This window comes from Clavelina lepadiformis, chromosome 1, assembly GCF_947623445.1.
Source record: "Clavelina lepadiformis chromosome 1, kaClaLepa1.1, whole genome shotgun sequence".
Taxonomy (NCBI): Eukaryota; Metazoa; Chordata; class Ascidiacea; order Aplousobranchia; family Clavelinidae; genus Clavelina; species Clavelina lepadiformis.
The window spans coordinates 18015371-18043222 of record NC_135240.1 but is presented as its reverse complement, the minus strand read 5'-3'; the positions used below and the strand labels follow the sequence as shown (position 1 = coordinate 18043222).

The 27852-nt window shown below is 33.7% G+C and overlaps 1 protein-coding gene across 5 annotated transcripts in view; it reads right to left on the bottom strand.

Moving 5' to 3' along the window:
* Positions 1-898: 898 nt before the first annotated feature.
* Positions 899-27852, bottom strand: part of LOC143458455 (protein-methionine sulfoxide oxidase mical3b-like) — an 84394-nt gene continuing 57440 nt past the window's right edge. For 3 of the 5 annotated variants that reach the window (XM_076955317.1, XM_076955316.1, XM_076955314.1), the window contains 17 exons: positions 26916-27075; positions 26705-26817; positions 24082-24304; positions 23618-23835; positions 22120-22213; positions 20627-20740; positions 19101-19195; positions 18695-18774; positions 17015-17104; positions 16832-16892; positions 16587-16721; positions 12321-12478; positions 11709-11802; positions 11248-11347; positions 7387-7460; positions 3434-3548; positions 899-1591 (listed from right to left, as the gene is read on the bottom strand). In XM_076955317.1, the coding sequence (XP_076811432.1) occupies positions 1525-1591; positions 3434-3548; positions 7387-7460; positions 11248-11347; positions 11709-11802; positions 12321-12478; positions 16587-16721; positions 16832-16892; positions 17015-17104; positions 18695-18774; positions 19101-19195; positions 20627-20740; positions 22120-22213; positions 23618-23835; positions 24082-24304; positions 26705-26817; positions 26916-27075 (1991 nt within the window). In that variant the 3' untranslated portion in view covers positions 899-1524. Of the gene's footprint in view, positions 1592-3433; positions 3549-7386; positions 7461-11247; positions 11348-11708; positions 11803-12320; positions 12479-16586; positions 16722-16831; positions 16893-17014; positions 17105-18694; positions 18775-19100; positions 19196-20626; positions 20741-22119; positions 22214-23617; positions 23836-24081; positions 24305-26704; positions 26818-26915; positions 27076-27852 lie in introns of those variants that run through there. The other 2 variants (XM_076955318.1, XR_013117674.1) reach the window with 2 other exon arrangements.

Sequence of the window (27852 nt, the reverse complement as noted above, 5' to 3'; positions counted from 1 at the left end):
CAAAATTAAATTTTGAGAAAGATTTGTTCAAACTAATTCGAAACCATTTTTATGATTTCGAACTTTCGTTTTTAACTAATTTCATTTTTAGATTTTAAATAATCTAAGTATAGATTACCACGTGGTTCTATGGCGCCAACTGCCACCACTACTAAACAAACGTCTAGCTAATTTGTGTATGACGTCATTAGTAGTGGTTTTGCTCATAATGGATGTGTAATCTCATTGGTTTGTTTGTAGGTCAAGATCATCTGCCGAAGGACACTGACCAGGTAACTTATTCTACTCGTGATATCGTCACAGACGGTAGTGTAGATACATGCTCTATAACAGTGGTTCTCAACCGGTGGTCCGCGGACCCCTGGGGGTCCGCGAAACGTTTTCAGTTGGTCCGCGAGAACTTCGAAATTTGCAACATAAAGTACGAGTTTTTAAAAAAAAATTTCTGTTTATCATTGCTTTTTGAAATAGGCTTGAACATTTGCTTAATTGCCTATTGTGATGGGACAATACAAAAGCTTGAGATTTATCACCAGCAGGGAAGGCCTATTGTGATGCACTAGATTGCGGATTATATGAGAAGACAGCTGGATACAGTGATTTTAAGTAAAAATATCCGCATAGTTTGATGTTATTTTGAATAAATAGCGCAGTTGTGCACCAAGACTATTAAGTAAAACTAAGCAAAGAAACATTTAAGTGCAGTCTCAGAACCCTTAGTTTGCTTAAACTTCAGGGGTCCGCCACTGCTTTGACAGCAGCAAAAGGGGTCCGCCAAGATCAGAAGGTTGAGAACCACTGCTCTATAATCTAGTTTACTCAACTGAGTTTTGACGCTTTTGAGGCAATTAAATAGTGCTGCCTGGAAAGAAAGAACAAAAGTCACAGCCAGTTATTAGAAGCCTGCTAGTTTATTAAACTTCTAAAGAAAAACCGCCGAGAACTCCTCATAGTCATAACAAAAAACAAAAATTTGTTCAGTAAAAATCATCCATAAACATTGCAGGGGAAAACAATTTGCAGCAACGGCTTTCAGAGAAATTTACAACATCAATTAGGCTACCTTAAGCCACTAAACAAATCACTGGAAGATACATTACTAAATGCGATAAACAAACAAACATGTGATCTGTTCTGAAACAATTAAAAAAATTAGAAAAAACATTATAACTAAATAGTGCAAAAAAGTATAAACTAATACTAATGTAATGATTTTCAAATACAATGTGTGTTTCTTTACTGGATTGAAACAATACCAAAAGCAGCACATAATGAGATGGCTTTATGGTTAGACAATATTACTCTAAATTGTCGTGTATAAACAAGAACTTATTGCACACACATTCCTAAAAATATTACATTGTACTTTGCAATACAAAACATTTAGTACTACAAATATAAAACAAGCAGTGCACAAAAAATATCAAGATATTAGATATCATTTAAAATAATCATGGAATGCATATCTCTAGTAGGCTAATCCTCCCTTACACTTCCAGTATACGACAGAATAGATCGAAACAGTTAATCAGCAAATTCTGTACGCTTAATAAGCAATGAAGTCTCAAGATCATCATTTTCATGCGATTCTCTAAATATTCAAAAAATTGGTTTTATTTACACTACTTCCAGCAAAGCATGTCAGCAGATTGACTGTAACTTGTCTTAAAGTGTTGTTGAAATATTATTCGAGCACAGTCTAATGCTGACTGAAACAAAATTTAATTGCTTAATGAATCGTAAGTTTAAACGATAACAAAAAATTGTCATTGCAAAAAGGAACCTTACTAATAAAAGCTACAATTCTTTCAAACAAAAACATTTTTAACAAGTTTGTGATATATTAAAACATTAAGGGAAAAGTTATATAAAACAATTGATTTACAAGAACAACTAGTTTTAGGAAGATTCCAAAATTACTAATAACGTGACTATAACCACCCTTGTTAAGTCTTGTTAACTATCTATCGTTCTAGTAAACTTCCACGACAATAACTGCTTGTCTACAAGCATCATGTCAAAGGATGTTATAGTATCATCTTAACAATGTTTTAAAAACATTCATACAAGGATAATCTGAGTAGATAGTTAATCGCACATCCAGTTTGTCAGATATTTTTTTGCACATATCCTAAATACTACTTGTGAGTGTTATCTCATGTTTACTGTGCTGTCACTAAAGTTACAACCAGGAGTTTTCTCGTTGTTTTGCACACAAAATGTGCATGGAATGTGAGACAAGAATGCAAAAACTCTCTGGCATCCAAATGAATATACAGTACATAACAATTGTCAAGTTCCAGTCATGTGATTTGATGAAAGCATCATGGACTTTGAACCAGTCAGAGGGGGAATGGTCTTCACAAACAACGCAAGAAGTACCTTGTTTCCAGAACTACTTTGCGTTTAAAGGCTGTGTTAGTTACTATCTGAGGTCAAGTGATTATTATCATTATTATTTTCATCCAAGTTTTAAACCATACTAACTTTGTTGCTCTTCACCATGCATTAGTGCAGTGGTTCTTAAACTGGGGGGCGTGTAACATTCACAAGGGGGGGCGCGAGAGATGACAAACTGCCTATTATATGAGCTATGTCTAAACATGCTTTCTTGACTTTCGCTATAGGTTCATTTTTACAAAAATTTTAAAGTGTGTAACGATGGCAATTGTATTTTTGAAATTTGGATTCTGAAATACGTCAATTGTTACGTCATAATCTTTGGTGTTTCTCCGCATTGAAGCGTATTGTTTTCGTTTACTCATTCACGCATTCCTAGCTTGACTAGTTCTCTTGTGTTCTCTTTTTGCGGTGACCTGTTTTTTCTCACAGCGGGGGGCGGCGTAACAAGAAAAACTTTTACAAATGTATCACTTGTAGAAATACTAAATTTACACTAAATGCATTTTCTTTAGTTTTACAATTATGATGTATACAGGAAGCCAGATGTTTTTGCTACTAACCTGTAAATATCCGATCAATTTACGACGTATAATTTTCGAGTCATTAACGATTGAAAATTTGTGTGCAGTGTCGGCCACACATAATAAAAATAGTAATGTCAATATTATCAAGTAAAACTTAATTTTAGTATTGATATTAATATTTAATATTGATTTAGTAATGATTTAATAGTATTAATTTTTAATGATATTATGGCCGGAAATGTACTTGACCTTTGGGAATGGACAGGCAAATCACGCCTTAGCAGGTAACTTTTAATGTAACTAACTTAGCTGTAATTATAAAACTTGGTCTGATTGAATGCTCACAAAATTGCTTACTTTCATATCAATAAGCATTAAGATGAACACCAAGCAACGTTGAATGAATGTAAAGCAACTCTTACATTCTGATGTGGACTAGATAAATTAAATAAAAAAGTTCACAAATGGTCAAATAGTGTGGTAAAAATGGGCTACAATTTACTAACTTTAGCCTTAGTTTTTCCAGTAGTCGAACTAATTCGTCACGTTGTTCGACCACCTCAAGCATTTTCTGGAGAATTGCCTTTTCTTCTGCCAATTGGCTAGAAGTCTTGTGTGTATCTAATCACAATCAAAATAACACTGTTATACGATTTTTGTATATAGCTAACTTAATAACAAAACACAAAAAACAAACAGAAGTTAACAGCATATCCTTAATTCTAGGCATGTATAACGCTCCAGATTGGATTAATATTTGAGCACAGATATTTTACATAAATTTTTTCAGGAAGATCTAACTTCTATAAGCAGATCGACGTAGCAGCCCAATCACCTTATTTCAACAAGCCAGATGGTGGCTACACCCACCTGAATTTAGTTAGGTGCATTTTAGCCTTGGTTAGTGTTACTACCAAAAAACGTGTTCTAATTATTCTCCTTTTTTGAATTTAATAATTGTGTTAATTTACTGGCCGGGTACCACAGTTAGCGCTGGTGTGCCTGGTAAATTTGTGTTTTTGCCATTCATTGGTTAAGGTACAATGCACAGCAATTCGGGAAGTGTTTAACTATTCTAAATTATGTTTCTGTTATTAGAAATACTGTAGAATGTTAAGTTATGAAAATTACATGGTGACTATTAAACTTATTATAAAAGTTCATGTTATTGGGCCAAGAATTGTTCAGTAAATAATTCTTACTAGCCTATTACTGTCATTATGCATGTTTTGTGTTCGTTATCAATTAACTTAATATTTAATGATTTGTAGAAAATGTAATTGCTATCAACACCGTAACCAAACGGTCCCAATTCAAGGGAAGACAATTACAAATAACAAGTTGTGGAGTGGCAGTACTTTGACTTTCTTACAAGGTCAAAAATAACATCGAGCTACTAACGAGCCATTGGTTCAAAAGGTCAGCAGCACCTGAGTGTTGCTGGGTGCAGTTATAGTTAATCTAAGCTAGCTTAACATTTTTAGTAACCGAGCCACTTTGACAGGGATTTTTTTGACTCTTATATAATTAATCAGCATTTGAAAAACTATACTTCGCAGTCAGGGGCATACCAAAAATACCAAAAAGGTCGTTTAAAAATCTCTGGCTTATCAAAACATGTTGATTATGTCTACTCCATGGTTGTACATGGTTATATTTTGTTACATTTCAATCGTAAAAAAGTTAATTATTTAATCCATACCAAAACTATTTAAAATTAACAGCAATTTCCCATAAAAGTAGACATGTGACCAAGCTCAAAAATTAACTTTCATAACCATTATATATATATTATTGAAAGGAATAAATAAGTGCTGAGTTAAAAATTACAAGCACTTAGGTAATTTGTAGAGAAGGGCTGGGTTGTTCAAGCCCGCAAGAGGGACCCAAGATTGGGACTCTTCCAGTACATGAGGGGGTTTGAGATGCCGTTAAGCAGGAGCAGGCACTGCTTGTCGCTAGTTCCCAGTGATGAATATTCTGGCATGAATGCGGAGTCTGTTTAGTTGGACCCACTACTGTCAAGTGAGATCATATCCAAGGGGTCTTCTCAACCACTGTGGGATAAATTTTATCAGGTCATTGAGAACTCGATTGTCCTCACGTTAAAGGGTTGTTGGGTGGTTCCTCAATAAGTGCCAGAAACAAAGTCTTGCCAGCTTTTATAATTACGTTAAATTTAAAAAAACGTTTCACAGTAGAAATGACTTAAGAAAATTCCAGGAGAATTTCAATTTATATGTAGTCTTGGAATGCCAAATCAATTCAGCCGAATTGGGTAAAAATGCTCTAAATTATTTAACAAATTGGTCAAATACTACATCTTCAAGACACTTTAAAAAACTTGCTTAAAAGTACTTCATTAAAGGAATCTATAACAGCAGCATATAATGATTGTTGTTGCACTGTTTCGTTCATTTTTATGATGAAAATATTTTCGTGCTATAAACAAGCAGGATCAGGTGAAAGAATTTCGTTCCTTTATGAAAAAATTCGCTTTTGGACCAAATGGAAAAGATACGATTCGGTACACGCCTTATACATACCCCATGGGGTGTCAAACATATGTCTTACAAGATGGTATAATTCGGCCTCAAGCTTGTACAGAATAAAATTCAGAATATGCTAAAAAGCAAGTCTTTAATCAATACTTGTCGGAAAGGTTTTAAAAAAAATGCCCAATCGCATTGCTTAAGTTATCCACCAGGAAGCAACTAAAATAACAAAAGTAAATTCCTTTACCCACTATTTAAAAAAGGAAAGATTGTAATTTGCAAATTTTAAAATCCTTTATAACAAAAAAGGTCACATGGTTTATGCATTTTCTTTTTTGCTTTGTAGATATTGGGTAACAAGTTTTAACACATGATAAAAGAATTTAGCATTTATCCAGAAAATGGAGGAATGGAGGCATTTCATTCTATTTTGCATGAAAAAATGTGATGATCCAAAACACTATAAATGGATGATGTTATGAGAGTGGTCATCCAAACAATAAATTTTATCAAAGCAACAAGATTTAATCCTTGTCAATTTGCCTGCTTTCTCAATGAGAATGGCATTTCGACTAGCCAACCATATCACACTGAAGCAGTGAAGTACGAATGTTATGTTGATATTTGTGCTCCCGCATTTTTTAAACTGTGAGAGAAAATTCGTTAGTTTATGGAGAAAGGGGCAGTCCAGTAAAGAAAAATTATTGCTAGGAAAGGTTGCAGGATCTTGCCTTTATGATGGATATTACATGACAATGTTGCAAAGCCACAAAAAGTTATTACCATACTCAACATTACAACAACTTACACACTAAAACTGACATTCTAGGAGACACAGCTATCTAACAGTAACACCTTAACACATTTCATTTCTCAAGTCTAACAGCAATGCATGCAATCAAATGATGATTTTGATCAATACAAAAGCAAAAAATAGGATTGCTAAAGAAGTTCAGGTCTTCAATAAAATTGGGAATAAGTTTGCCCTTTTTTGCTTGCTATTTACAATTAAGGCTTAGATCCCTAGCCAGGGCTATCATGCTCAACTTCGAAACAAAACAAGTTCTTTTCAAGCCCCACACACATATGAAAGTCGTTTGATGTTATTTAAGTGAGTTGTCGTGTGCAAAGAAATGTTGGAAGAAAAAGAACGATCAGGTCATCTCCATGACGAATCAAATTTTGAGCGTGGATCTTCGAAATCTTCTCAGCCAGGTCAGGCTTAAACATACAGTTTGCCAGAGCAATCGCATATAGCCAATGGGGGCTGCATTCAGCTGAATTCAGTCTAGTACAGTGTAGTCTAGCCTATAAGCCTACAGGTGAAGCCTACGCTGGCCTGACATGCTCGGTAACTGTGCAATGTCAAAATTATTTTTGTTGTCACTTCTAAGTAAGCAACAAATTAAATTAGCATCCCCATCAGGAGATTTGGAAAGGAGAGGTTGAATTGTTAAACTGTCAAAGTACCCCCAACATTTTCATTAGCAGCGCCTTACCACAGATTTGAATAAAGTTGTCGTTTTAGCTAAATACCTGCAGGTAACGATCTGCAAAATTTCAAGCCATAAAAGAGTTATTAAAAGTCAAAAAAGCCTATTTTTTGATGGCTTTGGCGATTTGCCATGAAAGTACTAAAGTAACAATGTTCAATAATGATAGAAATTGAGGCATTTCCAAGCTCCACCTACATATCTAATTTCAAAGTTTATCGACTATCGACTAAGAAAGCTATTGTGCATTAAAATCGTAAGAAGAAAAAATGATGAAGAACAAAAAAGACAAAAACAGTTTGAATCAAAGGTTACTGTTTGATCCATTATAATAGTACAGAAAACATTATGCATAGAAATTTTTATTTCGATCCAAATTCACAGTAAAAATAAATGTTCTGATTTTGATCAGACATAACTAAACTTATTAAATACTAATCATTCAAAATAGCTTTAATAACATAATCCCACCATCCATTGTCATTTTTTCTCTGAGTTGTTGCTGAAGCTGGCTCTGTGCATCTTCTAATTGCAATTCTCGCTGACTAATAAAATATATGATATGTTTTTTTGTATTGTGTTATATGAATTATTCAATAAAATACATATCTTATATGTATAACACATAACATACCAGTATACATAAACAATTTCAAGTTTCAAGCAAACACTTACTAATAGCCAAATATTATTTCACATTAATTTATACACAATGACAGTAATCATAATACCTTATACCAGGGGTTTCATAACATTTTTCACCGAGGGCCATGCACTAAAACGTTAATCAGTGGCTAGGCCACTAATTATGTGTGAGGATTGCTGCTTTATACACAACATAATAAAGATTTTAAAGACCATTAACAATGGCATTGATGGTAAAATTTAGTTTGAAATTGAAAGTGCTGAACAGTAGGCCAAGGAAACATCAGCTAAAGGCGAAAAAAGTCACAAACTGTAGTGATTCGCTTGCCGATACAACTCTAAAATTATCACAAATGCAAGGTCTACCCAGCTTAGCACTATATAAGACAAAAATTTTAAAAAATTATTCCAATGATTTCATTCTGAATATGGGCAGATAACAAACCACAATGCTTCATCGATCTTTGTGGGAGCAATAATACGATGCCAAAGACGTCACATAAACACTTATCAGTAGGGCCATTTTTATTTTGACCTAAAAAAATTTTTTTTTGACTTTATTTTTATCAAATTTTGACTTTATTTTGACCTAACGAAATTGCTTATTTGTAGAGGCCACAGTTCTTCCTCCAGTTACCCAAACATAACATTTTGTCGATTTCAGACCCAAACGTAATATTTTGTCGAAAAGTCAAGGTGTTTTATGGATTATAAAAAGTGCGTCGTGTTTTTTGGCGATAGATTTAGGTAGCTTGTGTTATTTTGTCCTTGTGAAAAAGGCACTTTGCCTCGATTATCTCCGCATGGTAAATTCTAATAAACAGCAGATTAAACAATTAATCAGAAAAATCTCGACAAATCTGTCTAACTTTTGCTGAAGACGATTTAGCTTGCTTAGGCATTTTTGTAGCCTAATACGGAATGTCAGTAGGCTATTCCTAAAATCCAAACTGTTGATCTTCGATATGACCACGTTTATGAAGAGGAAGTCTTTTATAAGAATTATTTAAATACGCAACAATGAATAAACAATGGACAATTTGCGATAAAAGTTACTGCTGATCCAAGTGGGCATTGTGACTTATTTTCTGTTTTTATGGGTTAATATGGTTTAATTGTGTCGCAGTTCCTGATTTACAATGCTTCCACGAGGATTTTTACAAAAATTACTCTCAAGAAACACAAAAACTTTGTCAAAAGCCATAATTTGACAAATTTTGACTTTATTGAAAATTTTGACTTTATTTTGACCTATAAACTTCTTAGTAACAATCCCCTAGGTGCTGAAAACAACTTTATTCTTTGATTCGTGGTCAGACGAGGTCCTTAAAAAATTTTGACTTTATTGACTTTTGCGGGCCCTACTTATCAGTCATTCTGGTTCTCAAAATATTTTGATTAAGACTTATATATTTATAACCAGGGCTTTGGAGCCGGAGCAAAGCATTTTCAACGGAGCTGGAGCTCTACATGAAATTCAAATGGAGCTGGAGCCAGTTGTTTGAAAATAGCTCCAGCTCCGGCTCCGATGTATTTGATAAGATTTAAGATGCTCGATGAAAGAAGACTTGATAGAGGCAATATTATTCCTTCGTACGAATGGTTTTTGAACACTTCTTTGTGCAGAAATAAATGTTTTGTGTTCATTGATTGTGTTGCTTTGTTAGTGATTATTTTGAAACGCTAGATATTCCAAATTAAGCGTTTATCCTTAAACCTCAGTTTTTGACGTAATGGAGCTGGAGCAATTTAACATTTATGCCTGCTCCAAAGCCCTGTTTATAACAACAAAGATTTTTATTTTATGTAGCCAACGTGCTTACCTAAAATGTCTTTGGTTCTACCATATTCGGTGCAACGCATAACAGCACTTAGCAGTTAACCGTTCAGGGTCTCATGACAGGTGGGACCATATACAATTGCAGTTATGTATTCCTATTGTCATGCACAATTGTTTAAAATGCTTTGCAGTATTTGCTTAATTACGACCCCTAACTTTAGTTTTATGTAAGCCATATTAAAATAATGTTTGTTTTTCTTTAATTTCTAACTTTTGTTTCATATTTCTTTCTCTTTATCTTTGAAACCAAGTTTCAAGCGAGCCTGATGATGGCTGAAGGCCAATAAAAAACCGGTGGAGGGCCGCAGTTGGCACGCGGGCAGTAGTTTGAACACCTCTGCCTTATACTATAGGTAGTATAGATTCACTACCTGCTACAGATTTGAAAATTTAATTTTGTAATTACTTGTAATTGCTGACATGTTGCTGTATTATATGATTACTCAAGTTCAACGGTTTCTCGTACAGATAGCAACACTTAATTACAATACATAATTATGATATTAATTGAAATTCATCGATTGTATCAACAACAGAATAACATCATCATTAGAATACGTTTAAAACGAGCTGAATAACTCCATAAAAGTAATTTGTTTTCAGATTTTTTCCATACTTTATTAACAATCACGTTGTCTGTTTTTTCTATCCAGTGGTGGTCTTTTTCTGATAATTCCAATTTTGTACACATATTGATATTAGTCTTTTGAAAAAATTAATTTGGGTACCCATAGTATGCATAGATCGACATACCAAAAATTACATTTAAAATGAAACCTAAGGTTTGTTACATACTAAGTTATTATTAACATAAGGTACTATTTTTAAAGTGTAAGTCCCATCTAAAAGGAAAAATTAAAAAAAAGTGTATCATGACTTTGATGATAGTCCCCGGTTTCTTATTTATTGAAAATATGCATAATGTTGTTTTGTTTTTTTTTTGCTAGTAGTGGAAGCACATCCAATACGTGTGTTTGAGCGTTTCATCTTGCAGTGAAGTCGTTACTAATTGATATGTGCGTACTGCATATCTAATTTCTGTTTGGTTCATGTGGCATTTTCATTGGGTGTGAAATAGCAAGATTGGTGGTTCTCAATTTTTTTTTGTCTCAAAGGACCCTTTTCGGTGCTGCCAAAGCGTTTGTGGATCCCTATTGTTTTTAAATGTAAACAAAACCAGTTTTTAGATATACCAACTGTTTATCAAGTTCTGAAAAAAAAAGGAAATAACTAAAAGCACAACATCAGGCCAATTAAGTCATAACAATTATTTTAGGTGCAAACTCTGTTGTACGAAGGTTGGCCAATGAAATTTCCATAGCAAGTTTCTGCACAGCATTCTTTCTAAGAAATGTTGTGCAATTTTTTGCATTACGAAATAAAATGTTATGAGCACCAGCACTGAACTAGAAATAAGGAAATAATAAACAAACTTTGGTTTTGCATGTGGTTCAGTTCACGTAGTTAATTAAACTGTGAGCGTTGTTACAGAGTGTTCACATATTATATTGGAAAGGGAACATTTATAATATAATTTACTGTCACACTGCCAGAGACTACTAAAGATGATCAATTAAAATCCACAAATTGAAACTTACAATCACATGTCATCTAGTATCCTAGTGTACATTGCAAATGATGTTAATATTGTCATCATCAAGCTGTGGTTCTACCCTTTCACCATATTAACACAATTATTTTCTATCAATGTATATTTTGAGAAGCAAGGCTTTAATTTAGCCATGTACAGTGACCATGACAACCAAGAAAATGCAATTTGTGCTATTTTTAGTCATGGTTATTATATTTTCGTTGTAGTGTTTTATTTACAAAAAAAAACAACTTACAATATCATCAATTCATTTTCATATCGAAGCAAATTATTTTTTTCCTGAACTAATTTGAACCACTCTTCCATTTGCGTTGAACCTTCACCTTGTGCTTCATCTTAAAAGCAAAGAAACAAGATGTAATATGAGCTATTAGTCCCTTGATTTATAAAGCTGCATACTTTTGTAAAGAAGCCAATGTGGCCATTTAAACATATTTTTGTTGATATACAGTAAACGATAATAACAAAGAAACTAGTAAACTTGAAAAAAACTACTAGTATATATTTCATCTGCACATTATTTTGGTTTAGCTGTTGTGTGAAAAAATCTTTTAAATTGTAATAATAACATAAATATAGCACCCTGTTCAGATAAGAAAAGTCACTCCAACACGCCTAACCTAATAGCATAAAACATCGACAACAGTGCAGTATAGTAATTACCATTTGGCTAATTTAAAAGTTTCTCATACTTACGTCCCCCACTTCTTAGAAGTTGTTCTAACTTCACCCCTCGTTCTTCGATGCCTCTTTGCTTCACTTCTACTTCTTCTAATTGACGCTGAATTACCTTTGTTGCATCAAAAATACATAATTACAAAAAAAAGAAAATAAATTTTATGGTTTCTCTGTATGAAAGTCTACAGTCTACACCCTTAAATTTAAAAAAAGGGAAAAAGAAACTAATAAAAAGCAAATTATTTTTATGTAAGCACAATGTAAATATCATTCCAACCACTGCAACAAAAACTTATTTTCAATACGACAAAGATTTGCATAAAAACATCATTTTCTTTCTTTTAACTTTTACATTTTGTCATTATTACATAGTATTTGGTCGACTATCTGAATTGTGTTAAAAGCAACACTTACGCCCAACTTTTAGCTATGTGTTTAGCTTTTAGCGGTGTGCTTCTTAGCTTGAGCATGAAGCAAAAAAGATAGAATGGCACTAATAAGCACTTTTATAGAATTACTGGTATATATTAAGTTAACATCGACAAAACTCTATTGATGAATTATAATTTAATATTAAGTAAACATATTGCATTAATAAAAACGTAACATACATTTTATGACAATTATTACCTGTGCTCGGCGTAATCGCTTTTGTGCTTCCAATTTAGCGTGACGTTTTGCAGCAATCTGAATGCGACGGGATATTTTGGCATCAATGTCCGATGGTGTTAAACCTTCTACAGAACTTCTCACTGTCAGTGATTGCAAGATATCTTTCTGCCCAGTTTCTGTTTTAAAAACAAACAACACTTCCGAATAATAAATGTTTTTGTGCAACAAATTATGTAGTTATTAGTATTCGTTAAGCAAATAGTTTGCCTAAGTATATACTGCGATAAATTTAATTCATCAACCTCATAGAAAGATATACAGATTTAACTCATTATAATCTAGAATACTAAATTTTGGGTTTTACCTGGAAAATGTACTAAGAGTATATTGCCCTAAAACAGTTTTAACTATATGCTGAATGAAATAGAATAAGTCATAAACAAAACACTTTGAGAGATTTCCCAGAAAAACAGTTAACACTGTATGAATAGCTATAGTTGTAGTAGATTTCACAGTTCGTTTGTTTTACTGTATTGCTATGCCAAAAACCCATTTCATGAAACAACCAGATAATTGATTGCGGGTTAAACAAGGTATGGGTAGTTAAGGAAGTACAGCAATGATCATCATCTTCCATTCGCCTGGTGTTCAGGCCTGGTCTTCACCCCGAAACAAATTCAGGGTCAACCAGTTGTCTGCAGCGACGCTTCCACTTTCCCCTGTCGATGGCATCCTCAATCTTCAAACCTCTCCTTCTCATATCATCCTTCACCGTCTCTTCCCATGTTTTCTTTGGTCTTCCCCTTTTCACCTTTCCCTCAATCATCTTATGTTGTACTCTTCTTATTAAGCTCTCCTCATTCATTCGCTCAACGTGCCCCAACCATCTCAGACGATGTCCTCTCAGATGTTCTTCAATATCTTCCACACCTGTCCACCTTCTTATCACATCATTGGTAATCCCATCTCGTAGTGTCTTACCACACATCATTCGAATCATCCTCATTTCTGTCGTCTGCATTCGCCTGATATCAGCCTTCTTCATCGCCCAGCATTCAGCTCCATAACACATCACACTTCTTACACATGCTTTATACAGCCTTCCTTTCAGGTTGGTAGAGAGTAGTCTGCCACAGAGTGTACCAGACAATTCCTTAAACTTTTTCCAACTAGCGCGTATTCTTGCCGTCACTGCCCTGCCAGTACTGTCATTTTCCCCTATCATATCCCCCAAATAACGAAACTCCTTAACAAGCTCGATCTCATCACTTCCCAATTTCACATATTTCTCCTCTTCTTCATCACTAATACAACCTTTACATCTGCCACATTAGTAATTCATTCCACTCGTCAGCAATGTTCCCTCTAAGCTGCGCGCGTGCGCAAATGCGCACTGCTGACACGGTCTCCGCGCACAGAAAATCTGTGCTGCGCACAAGAAAAAAATCCAACCTGAATTAAAAATAAAATAAACGCATAATAATGGCCACAGTGCGCACGTGGCACGTCTGATGTTGGTCACAGTGGTCCAAGGGACCGCTCAGGGAGTTAGTGTGTTTGCTCAGACTCGTGAAAAATTAGAGGGAACGTTGCTCATCAGCCTTCCATTGATACCTGAACATCTCTTATGCACCCAATACTTGCACTTTCTGCACTGAATGGAACTTCTCCCTACTCTCTTCCCACAAATTGCGCATGGATCAACAGTACTGACTACTCCCTTCGACGATTTTCTACCAATTCTCATCGCTTTGGTTTTATTGATGTTCACCTTCAAACCTTTGCTTTCCAGTGCGCTTTTCCATCTAACAAACTTCTCCTCCACCTCTTTCCAGCTATCTCCTACGAGAACTAAAGTACAGCAATGATAAAAAATAATATTTATAATAGCAATGTCACAAAACAAATTTGGATTGGCCAACTTTTTGCCAAAATACTGCTACGACGTCTGCAGATTATGGCTGACCGTTGGTACCCTAAAGAGGGATGAACAGTATATCTGTGTACGCCTGCGCTGTTGAGACATTTCATGTTGGCATTGCACGTGATCAGTAGGAAAGCTAACTAATGAAAAACTGATAAAACTTCATTTGCAAACTAACAATCGTAATGTAAAGTAAGGTACTCGGTATTCAACAAAGGTGGAAACGTAAGGGTATATGAAGAAAGGTGTAAACAACAATGTAAACTAAGGAGGAAAACGAAAACTTGGAAAATGTTCAAAGCGCGGCGCGTGCTGCCACTCCACTCCGCCCGTAGATGAGGCAAAGGGAGTAACGAAACAAAGTTGAAAGCGAAAAAAGTGCCCGTTACTGGCCTACACAATTTTTCTGGAATGGAGTTTGTCAGCTGATTTTGACTACATTTGGGTCTTCGATTTCAAATATGTTATTATTCTGTACCTATCACATTAAGATTTGGAGATATAACCTACCCTTTATTACCAGAGACAATGCCACAAAGTCGAAGCGCTCAATAGTAAAATGAACATGAAGAAAAGCAATAAAACATTGGCACTTGACCAACAATACCCATCACAACATTTTAATTCATATATTTTAAAATTTTCTTTTGAGTGATTTTCTTTTGAATGCTGTATGAGTGGAGGTGGGCAGTACTGCGGTACTTTTTCAGTACCAATACCGCCGGTAGAATCCCTGTACCGAATTACTTTTTAAGTAAATATAAGGCGGTCCCGGTTCTTGGTATTCTTTAACTGATTACTTTAAGGTTTTGAGAAGTATATTTTTAAAACTTCATTTTAATTAAAACTTAGTGCCAATTTTAGCGCATTATGTTCTTTTTTAATATAAAAAGGTCTATGAAGTCGCAAAGAGTGAGTTCACATATTTTTTGACCAATCTTTAGCGGGGTCATAATATTGGCAAAAATTGCACTTACAACAGAATCCGCAGTTTGGCAAAGTACCGCACTACTTTTTTGAATTAGTACTGTATACCGGAACCTTCGGTACTTTTTTGTACCGTTACCGACTACCCATATCTGCATTTGAGGAACATCTCTCATTAAATTCCAACATTAATCGGAAAGATCTGACGATGAAATCATACTTTCACATTCAAGTTCTGACAAATTTGTAAATGTTAGGTGATGGTATTTGATTGGTGTGAGGAAGCGGTTGTATAAAAGAATCAAGGCTGGAATATTTGAAATGGTGCTTGTTCTTTTTATTATACTCTGAATGTTAACAAGACAGAAATAACAGTAATTGGTGTGATTTTTTTGCTCTATCCAAATCATTGGTACGTTGGTCAAATGTCAACTGTTGGTACTATTGATTGCCTAAAACAGTAATTCTGTGAATAACAGAATGAAAAACAAAATAACAAACAAAATACAACAAATATGTATCCTAAATCTGTTTCGACCATACCCAAGTTAAATGCACAAATAAAGTTTGTCAGATTCTAAAATAAAAATATTAACATTTTGAAAAGTATGGTTGCCCCGATAAAGGTATGCAAAAAGGAAAAATTAACATATGCATTTGCTGGAATTTTATAAAGATAAAATTCCTTAAAAAGATAGACTTTAAAATTTGTTGTCCTTTGAGGATTTGCATCATTACTGTCAGATGTTTTGTCCCTGAATATTATTATGTGAATGGGGCTAGCGTAAATAAACAGGCACCGAAAGTTTTGTTGAAGAAGCTTAACATTTTAATTCGAATAAAATTCAGAACACTACAGAAATTTTATTAGGGTTATGACTATGTGATCATTCCTAGTTTTTCCAAACATGCTTTGGTTGTGAACCCTAATTGAAAAATTCTCCTGCGCCAAAAGATGTTATTCAAAATTATGCTTTTTTCCAAGTTGCTCAAGTATCCTATAAAGCCAGAATTTTTCATTGTGACATGACCAGATATAATTCTTAGTCAAACAGATTGTAAGGGTGGATTGTACTTTAGTTTTCAACAATCAAAGTTTGAAAACAAAAGTTCAAAGCATAAGACAGTTATTCACAAGCAAAGTGTTTATGTTTCCAGGGTTCTGGGTTATTCCCCAAAAAGCAATTAAGTGGCGATTTCAAGCAATGCATCAAAATTTAAAGCAGTTAATCGAGAAAAAAGAAATACTATGAAAAATAATACAAATGTAAACTCGGACAAAAACATGGATCATAATTTTAGATTTCGATCCAAATTTTTATGAAAAACTTTCAATTTTTAACTTAATGACCAGAATAATATCAATCTAAAAAACAAAAAGTTTATAATCAAGTGATTTAAAAGCAAATGACGTTGAAGTAAAAGTATTTTACCACTGTTCTTCTTTTGTAAAAATTTCTGCAAGGACATAAGTTGTGACTCCTCTTGAGACACAAGATTTGAAGAACCGTAAGATATATCATGTGATTTCATACTTGAAGATGTGCCACTTGTTGTGGGACTTTTTACTGTTTACCAGAAATAAATTACAATATTAAAAAAATCATACACACAATACAATACTTATTCATGTCTGAAGAGCCATAGACAAGGCTTCCAAGACAATAAAAGGCTATACCTTTGTTTTTGTTCAATTTTGACTGTTCTTTCATTCGGCTAATTTTCTTCTGCACTCGTTGCTGCAAGAAACTTGCAGTCATTTTAAAGAACTATGCTTGCAGACTAGTGATATGTTAAACTATATTGCAGAAATTTCATGCACGTTTTAACTGTACGTTTTAAACATGATACTATTATTTACCTCTCTCAGTTTGAAGTCTTTTTCAATGCAGGTTGTTATTGAGGGTGTTGTTGCAAGAGCAGTGGGTGAAAGTGCTTCAAGATGAGGTACCTTAATTTCAATGAATCAGTCAGTTGCTGTGTACTGTATACATCAGTATATTAACCCCTTTTTAATTCTAAAACTGTTCTTTTTTATTTAAAAGTATTTCCTAGCATAGAAATGCCCTTTTCTTTCTCCCGTAGCAAGCGTTTGACATAAACAAAAAATCAGTTGAAAAGGAAATGTTTATGGTCAATTGTTAGCAATAGCACAAGTTTTTCTCTATATTTCTACTTGAAGGTCATGATAATTGTGAGACTTTTTGTTTACATTTAGTAGTGCAGCAGAAAAAGTTTTTGTAATTATTAAATGTTAAGCATTCAAAAGTAGCAGTCGCCGCCGCCTTATTGGGCCTAGTTTAAAAGTACAGTTTTCTCGCTTAAATCACCTGTAAAATTCTTTTCTGTACATAACATTATAGAGCATGTAAAACCATGCTGCCGATATACATATATGTGTCACGTTGTATAGCGTTTCGTTCTTTTTAGATAATTTGAGTATTTCACATTTTAAGCCATGTGTCGTGCTTGTTTGCACACATTTTAAAGCTCTTCATTTTAGGCATGAAAAACTGCACCCTTTCAATCCCTGTAGAATAACCTCATAAAATGAAACAATGGTAAAAAGTTTTTAGTCTGGTTTTGGCACCCGATAAAGAAGGTTGTTCTATGCTGTTCTTTGCCGTCGATAAATCAGATTTATTATAAACTTTAGGCTGATGTAATTGGCCGTTAGCAGTATAAGACCTGAGATAATTTCAGCACTACAGTACCAACAAACAATATCAAGAGAAAGTGCAATGCTTCTTGCAACAACAAGTATAAGACATTTCAAATTTTAATAATCTTTTTGTTGCTACCACGTTTAATGAAAACAATAAATGGACAATGGCTTTAGAAGGCAGATGTTCTGCATTAATATTGAGATCATCTTGTGAAATCTGTGGCTCTTTTTTGCCATATGTTGTAGTATCTACTAGTTGAAAATTAAGTGTAGGTCACGCACCATCGTGAACAAATAATTACCACGTGGTAAAGCGTGTCTTTCTAACTCAACATAAATTTATCTGTTTTGTTGCGGTTAGCTACTCGGTAATTTGGCACATTACCAAACTTTTACATCACATAGTGTTGAGGCTCTATCTCATAAATTTTTAGGTGTATTTCACGAATACGAAAGCTTTATGGATATGAATACGTAAGCTTTAAAGCTTCTATGCTTTGTGACTTACGTAGACAATTGGGTTCATCTTTTTCCCAATGATCTTCTGTGAAGTGATATTGTAGCTAATACTCACTTACCAAACCTAAAAATAAATAGCCTACAAATGCTACTGACGATTAAAATGATTAAAATTTTAAATAATACATCACAAAACTCGTACATTTAATTCATGTGTCAATGGTTCTGATCTTGTTATTTTGAAAATAGTTTTGTGTGCACTGTTTGTCACATGTATTGGGACCAACACAAATTTTTAGGCCAGAAAATAACTGCATTTTAATTTAGTTTTTTTTAATTTAGCCCAATATTCAAGCTTAAAAAGGTAGCTTGTAGACAGGTATAATGGTATAAGTGTTACCCATTACAAAATGTTACCTTCGGCAAAGTGGGTAAAATCCTGTTGATGTTGTCAACGTTATCTACGGTCGATTGAGTTTTAAAATCTCTTCTAGTATCTTAAAAATAATAAAAATATGGTAATTAACATATAACTCACAAACTTATGTACAAACAAATAAACCTAAAAACTTTTCTATGTTACTTAATTTACGTACTTTCTGCACAAATTTAGACAATAAATACATAAAGAAATTTGTACCTGGGAAACGTTTGACTAAATTTTAATCCTATAAAGAATGAAAAAAACTTTTGCCAAGGATAAAGTGCAATGAACAGTTTTGAGCAAATTCTAAACATTAGTTTTCGAGTAAATCTTTTTCACTTTTCCAACAATTTTAGCAATTTAAACTTGATTATTTGCCATGGCAATATATGCAACTACCTTTTGGAGTACATGCAAGCGGTGTGTGAAACTCATCATTGTCAGAACTGTCAGTAAACTTCTCTGCATCTGGCGTTGATGGTGAAATGAGCTTTCTAGAAAATTTATAAAAAATTTACCAGCATATATATAAAAACCACAACAGGAAATTAGATAACATTATAACAGCTTTACTGATAATAATCACTATGTGGTGTTTGTGTTTATATATGGTATAATAAATATGGTCGTCAAAATGCAATGTCAATGCTACAATTATATCAATTCTGAGCTTAAATCAAATATATTGCTAATTTTTATTACTGAAAGACTGTTATAAATTTTATTCAAAATTTACAACATTCACACTACAACGGTTTATAAACCAACCCCGTTTTTGTAGGTTTTGGCCTAGACCTAGACTATCCTTAATAAAGTATCTTATTCAAGAGTGCAGTAATGACATGCATCTTAATGCAGACCAGAACTACAGGTAGGCTGTCTATTAAATAGCAGAAATTGTAACTTTTGAGTACAGAAGTATCATATTCTGTATTTAATATACGAGATCCATTTCTATTACTTCCGAATTAGGTCAACTGTTGCTACAGTGCACAAAGCGATCCCTCTACGTTCAATCTAATTTTGCGATTTCAAATGCATGTCTGATATGTGCTCTGCAAGCAGTAATCATTTCATTGTGAACCAACAATATTACTATACTCATGAACACTGTGAGTTTGGTACACAATTTCTAAAAGATGACATTCGGGCTTGGTTAAGATCAGTGAAAGCTAATTTCTCTTATTATGGTGTGTATCGTGATAATGACAAAGTACATTCTGCCTTAAGATCTATGCTAGTTTCAACTAGTAGTTGATCAACTGAGTGACACTTCATTTGAGTAACAAATAATTATAATTCATGCTCAACTGAGTGACAGTTCATTTGAGTGACACATTGGTGAGTACTGTTCAAACTACAGTAATGGTTGAGAAATGAGGGGCACATACGATATAAATGCAAGAGATAATATGGTTTTCGTTGCTCTTCACACAAATACAAAGGAAACCATGTTATCTGTTGCATTTTGCACAACATCACACCAACGCAATAGAAAACATGGTTTCCATTGCTCTTATCTTATCTTGTCTTATTTGTTGCATTTCACACAACATCGCACCTACGCAATAGAAAACATGGTTTCGTTGCTCTTCACACAAATGCAACGGAAACCATGTTATCTGTTGCATTTTGCACAACATGAACACAGTGACAACAACAAATGTCAATCTGTCACTCAAATGAATTACACAGTACTTATCAATGTGTCACTCAAATGAACTATAATTATGTCACTCAAATAAACTGTCACTCAGATGATATACAACCGTTTCAACTACCAAAACACAATCAATTATGCTTTTGGTAATAACAAACAATAAGCTGCATACAATAGCTGAATATAAACATAACACAACTAACAAAAACTATTTTTAGTTTTTTTTCAGTGTTTAACATTAATGTAAATATGTAAGATAGTAAACCTTTCAAAAAACTGGTTTGGTTTGCAGTTGTCAGTATACTCTTGATTTAAAGATGGGGATGCTTTTATCCATTCATTCCTTTTAACCAATCTTTCTTTCATACGCTGCTGCATGCTAAATAAAAAACAGTTTATATATGAAATGAGAAAAAACAAACGTGCCTTCATATATAAGATGCAATTTTTAGTCGTTATCTGTGGATTAAATCACACTGAAAACTTTTATATATATATATCATACAGTATTATTAATACTGTTATCTTATATAGCAAAAATCATATCAGCATATAAAAGGAATAAGGATTTTTGTATTCCTTGTTCTAGGATTTTGTAAGGCATTGGTGCATAATTTAATCATGAAATGAGGTAGAATTCAGAAGGCAAGAGTCTCATTTTTTAAACTGTGAAAAAAACTCCACAATATTTGCTGACTTATAGGTTCAAAATCACTTGACCATATTTTCTTTTGTGCCTTATGGGTTTGGCAGCCATGGTAACTATCAATCTTATAACACAATTGTATTATTGCCATCTTGCATGTTTTAAGCCCTTGGGGATTTGTCATCTGTCATACTCTTTACTGCTCTATAATAACAATCACAATTTTAATGGGGCCTATTGTTTGCAAATCATTTTCTTTGCCACGCCTTCATAAACGAAGCATGTAGTAATAACACAAAAATGAAAAGGTATTATGCAACAAATACAAATTTTTTATGTCTTTTCTGAGCAGGCCTTTTTTATTTCAAGTGCCGCAGCTAAGCATCCTTTAGTGCCCATGTGGGCGAGATGCTGCGCTTATATTGTGTTTTGGTTTACATCTAAACTATCATTCTGCAGTATACGAAAACACAAGCTTTTGAAATACAATACACAAAACATGCCTTTCAAAAAAACAGTTTCTCAATGTGCAGTTCTTAATTGTCACAACTTTCTCCAAACAAGATGCAGAGCAGAGTGCACAGACTAAATGGAAAGTAATGTCTGAAACTTTTTAGGCATTCATCAAAAATGCCTGTTGTTATACAACAATAACTGAAAACTGAACTAGTACAAATTACTTTCTGTATCTCATGTACTATACGTGTCAGATTTCTTGATGAAATATTATAAAGCATTATGTGACCCAAAATACAGGAATTACAAGCTTACATAAATTTTGAAGGAACCAGCATTTTTATTCTGGTCTGTTCCCATATTGTGCTCTAAGCAGCTTGGCATGTTTGGGAAAACGTTTTATTCAGTTACTGCAACATTTTACATATTTCGACCATTTCTTGCTACTGCTGTAGATTTTACATGTTAAACTTGCGATACCTAAATAGCTACAGAATTGTTGGCTTCCTTGCATAGTTCAAAAAACACCACTGTATTTGCGCTTGTTCTTCTGTGCCTGGTGTTTTTTCGTATTTTCATACTGTTAGTCAATCATATAAAAGGTCAAACTTGTCAGACATAGTTCTATTGACAAATTTAACTGTTAGTTTATATACCTGTTGAAAGATAATTTTCTTTCCAATGGTGGTAGTCCGGAGTCTTTGTGACTATGTACATTCCCAGTAATTTTATTAGAGCATGCTTTGTTATCTAAAAAAACAAGTAAAAGGTACAAAGGTATACCAGCATATAAGTTATCTCCTAGTTTGTTTTTTTTAACACAGAAGAAATACTTTTATTATTGTATATGTGGCATATAAGCCCCTTCTCATTTTTTCCTGCAACTCATGTTTTATGACATAGACATGAGTTTATGACAAATAATGGTTAATTGCAATAAATGCAGTGGTAAACTTTCCAGTTCTGATCCACTATCATACATTACAACAAAAATTTTATGTCATGATGCATTACATCGGAATGTAAGTTAGCAAATTAATGATCAGGCAGGGTCCACAGAATGAAGATGAATGCCATTTAGACTTTCTATAGTTACGGAATTTGTTAGTTAGGCGAAATAATGTGTACTGTAGGCTACTTGTAATGACATGTAGTTTAATTCCAAATTTTGACCACATTATTCTGCGTAAACCTTTTGCTTCATTTTGCATTTTCACTGCTTACCAGTTTTGAAATTAAGTCAAAATTGTATTTGGATAAGCTACCATGTATGTTTAAGTTTTAAAGTTGGAAATATAGTTTAAGAAACTAAAATTAGAGGTACCAACCCAATACCACTTTCGACATCGAACAGGTTGTGGGCAAATAGAAAGCTCAAAAGTCGTCGAGAAAAGAGAATTAAATAATTACTTAACATAAACCTTTTATTATGTATGTATGAGATTTTCTTTGGTATTTTTCTTGAAGTGAGTGGCAAGTCTAACATTAAGTGGCTTCAAGTCAAAGACTAGTTGTCAGTTAACATATTGGTGAAAAGAATTTTAATAACATGTAGTGGTTAAACAGTTATTAATTGTCTACCTTGTCCCCCCCAGTTGGCTCCACCACTGAGTTTAACTAAACTATGATTATTGCATATGTACAATTTTTAAAAGTGCTTGGAATTAATCGGGAGCAAAGATTATCAAGATTAGGACTTATTTCAATGAACTCAGGGGCTAAATCTTTTTACGGTGTTAGGATTATTCTGAAGTAGGGAACTTTAAAAACAATCTTCAATCTCAGTCAAATGATACTAAAGTTGTTATTAAATATCTAGTAATTCATTAGAAACAGTAAAATCTTGCATTTAAAGCCTTTATACCAGTAAAATTGATCAGCCAATCGTTGACCAATCAATAAGTGAGAAATAATTTCATATAAATACCTTTCAAAGGCCTGATCTACCACAACAAGTAATTTATTATATTTCCAGACTAATAAAATACTATTGGAATTACTTTGGTTGCAAAGTGCACACCTTAGTGTTCAAAAGAAATTTGTCTGAGCTGGAGGGAATTGATATGATTTATAACATTTCTATTGTGGAGATAGTTGCATGGATCCGAACATACATCATGCAATGTAATATCAGTTTCTAAGAAATTGCAATACCTTCAACATCACTCCAAATACTGGTATCATTTTGCCTGCGTGATGAAGATCTCAAAAGGATACTGTCAACAGACGACTGCCTTGGTAAGATACGAATTGTAGTATGTAAAACTCCATCATCAGCAGAAAGTGCAGCCTTGCTGGTATTATTCACTTGTTTTGTAGTTTCAGATGAAAACAATGGAGGCGTCTCATAATGTGACATGTTTTTTTCCAACCTTAAGCATTTAAATTTTTTACACCAGTTAAATTTTGAAAATTATTTAACGATTTATTCAGAAAGTTGGAAATTTGTAACATCGAAGTCATTTTACAACAATCTATGCTTTATCAATACATATTCAACAGAAAAACAAGTTATTGTAAAAAAATTGCAATTAAAACATTAAAACTCTTAACACTAACATATACTTTTAATAAAAACTATTAGCTATGAACTAATTTCTATGTTACTAAGTACTTACCCACAGACCGCCTGAGTATTTCTATCATCATCTTTACATGTACTTTCATTAGTCTGGAGATTAAAATCTTCACTGACACTTTGGAGCAAATTACTGCTTTGAATAGATTTACAGCCAGTAATCAAAGTTTCAGACGATTGCAGAGCAGCTTCAGATGAATTATTTTCTTCAACATCCAAAGATTCTGTGCTCTCTGAACTAATGCTTTCATTGCTTTTACATTCTAGAAATACAGAAAATAGGCTTATAGTGGTCATGGATGTAGTCATGAGTGAGTCACCCACTGAAAGCAACATGATATGCTTATACATATCAAAGCCACAACTGCCTGGTAAATTTATTGCGAAGAAATCTTTATTAAAGACATCTATCGCAAGCATTAAAAATCCGTATTGATACATTATATATATCCAAACCAGTGGTCTCCAACCTTTTTAAAAAGTGAGCCCAATTTAAAAGAAAATGAAATCAGCATTAACATGCGACCCCATTTTTTACGATACGTAGAAAAATATTTAAGTAATGCTGAAACTAAATAACACAAGTAAGTATGTACAAACTATACACAATTACAGAGAAATGTGGCAACACAAAAGTATTTCAAAATGATTGCTTTTAAGAAGCTTCAATTAACAAACGATCTTGATTTCACGAACACAAAATTGTCCATTTGTTTCAAAATTTAATTTGCACTGTTAGTGCTATGGTTGCATCTGCATACTGTCCACAAGTTTTTGAAGCCGTGGCTTGACTTTGCATGAGCTTAACCGCTTGTCATGCTCTACTTCCAATCGATTACGATGTTTCGTTTTTAATATAATCATTGCGCTGAATCCTGCTTCACACAGCCATGTGTTTGAAAATGGGAGGAGTAGGTGAATAACAAAATTTGACATAGTCGGGTACGTTGAGCGGATTGATACCCAAAAGTAAATATTTGCTGAGACCTTTGGGTGTTTTACTTTAAAGGAGTTAAAAGAAATGTGGTTTGCTGTATCAGCTGTCATTTCTGTAAATTCCTCCGCAACACGGAGGGGCAGTTTCGACAAATCTACGACAGAAAAAGGATCTATTATCCAGTCTTGTTCTTTGGACTCCGTCAAGATGTTGCCATAGTAGTGCTCAAACTTTTTGCTAAGCTACTGAAGGTGTCCAAGTATGGTATCTTGGATAGACAGATCTCTGTCGACAATGTATTGTTGTAGTTCTGGAAACATGTCAAACTCATTTTGCTTCACATAACTTTGCCACAGGATGAGTATTTTTGTAGAAAGCAGTAATTTTAGCAGTGTGATCAATAATTGAAAAGCCAGAACCTTGCATGGATTGATTCAAACAGTTTAGCGAATCAAATATGTCGGCTAAGTAAGCCACGTTTGTAATGAACTTTCCCTGACCAAGCTGTTCAGTCAAGGCCAAATGATCCAGTTTGTTTAGAAAAAGAACAATTTCTTTTCGGAGTTCATAAACTCGCTTGAGTACTTAATCACGTGACAACCAACGCACTTCTGTATGCAATAGCAAGCCTGTGCGGTCAGCACCCATCTCATCACACAGACAAGAAAATAAACGCTGGTTGAGTGGCCTCGATTTAATGTAATTTACACACTTTGTCACAGAATTCAAAGTATCATTCAGTTCCTCAGATAACTTTTTGGCGGAGAGTGCTCTGTGCAAAAAACAATGCGTTCATTTTGCATTTGGTGCTTTGTCCTGAACTCTTTTTACCACTACCGAATTGATGCCAGTACATGCTGCCGCACCATCGGTACATATTCCAGCACATTTTTCCCAGGATATAGAGAATTATCGTTAAGAATTCATCAAGACTTTTGAATATATCTCCACCTTTAGTATGCAACTGTAGTGATTGGCAAAACAGAAGCTCTTCTAATAACAGGCAGTTGTGGGAACAAATTTGATAAATTTTGCAATGAACAGAGTTTGCCAGCTTTTGTATATGGGACAAAAATTCTATCTGAGTTAATTTCATTTACTTTTACTTAGTAGGTCTGCCATGCCATGCAGGGAAAACACACTAATTTCAGTTGAACTCACAATATTCATTACAAATGGTGGTGCGACCAATGCAACTACGAAGCACCATTACAATCAATCGTTCATTTGTATAATTTCCTATCTCATTAAAATATCAACCTGGGCTACTTATAAATGTTGTGCACCGACAAAGGCCATAATGTTCAGGCCCGACATTTCTTAAATCCACAGGAAGTCAGAGCCTACATCTTCGGTATTTTAAGTAGGAATTATTGATATGTCATCATTGTAAAATGTGAATTATGAATCATATGAGTAAGGCTTTTTTGCTTATACTTAAAGCTATCATTCTGTAGTTTTACTCCTATTTAAAATGTCATTAGCTGGTTATTTCTTAAACCACAGTCAAGAACTTTACACAACCCACAGATGTGACACACCAAACAAAAATGTACCAGTCTTGCTGGTTTATGAAGGCTCATTTTAATTATTAACATTAATATAGTCAGAAATTCATTTAAAACATGGTATATACATAAGCAATTTTGTGTGAACTTGTGCTTATGTCTTGATTGGGTCAGGGAGATTCACTCCAATAAACCTTAATTATGTTAATCTATCATACCAAAAGAAGTTTTGTCAGTATTGTCTTTCATTTCTTCTTCAAACATATCTCTAACATCAACTGACTTGTGAAATTCGGTTTCCCAGTCAACATCCTCTTCATCAGAAGAATCACTGTAAAAAATTTCTGATGTATCAAGCAGATAGCACAAGAAGAGAATTTTAAAAAACCAAGTAGAGCTATAAACGTACGTTTTGGTTTTCATACAAACCTCAAACTTTCATTATCCATGATGCTATTTTCGTATTGGGTAAGATTGTGTACTGTAAGTGCTTCTTCAGACAGTTCTTCTAAATTGTTTTTGATTGAATGATGCCTGTTTTCCAGCTCAATTCGTTCAGGTGTTAGGTTTTTATATCTTGTAATAACCACTGCAGAAAAAAAATTGTTAACTGTTAGCGCTGTGGTATGACAAACAAAATACAAGTTACTTGTAATCAAAATTGTCTTTTACCAACCAATAATACTGTAAAAATGCAAGCAACACCTTCTGAGTGAAGACAAAAGTAACTTGGATATAAAATTATGTATAATAACTTCAGTTGGTAGAAGTGCAATGATGTTAATATGTACTATTTTAAAATGTAAAAAACATATAACACGAGAAAAAAACCATGGCAGTCTCAGCCAATGAGCACTTGTGCCCGGATTTTAAGCAACCAATCATATTTGCAATTGTACTATGGGTAATTTGATAATTCACTACGTAAGACATACCAGGAAATGTAAGATAGAATATGCTATTTATACACAAAAACGTGCCATAGCTTGAAAACAGGTTATTACCCTATTAGCTTTCATTAATCTGTTTAAGTCATTACATCCTGTTAAGCTGTATCTACATACTACTAACACTTGCTCACGTCTTGCCATCTCCATATACAGTAGCATATTTATCTAACAATGAACGTGTTTATTTTATGAGTAATGGCCAAGCAGTTGTTGAAAGCTTTATTACTATGATACAGAACATTTCACAGATTACAAACAATATATTTGGAGAAAATAGTGATTATTGGAGTATGGTCACCGCCTTGCAAAAGCATTACACAAAATAGCTACATAATTTCCAGGGTGATTTCAGTGCACATGTAGAAAAAGCACAGCATTAATACCATGCAATGCCCATATATAAGGGATACAAAAGT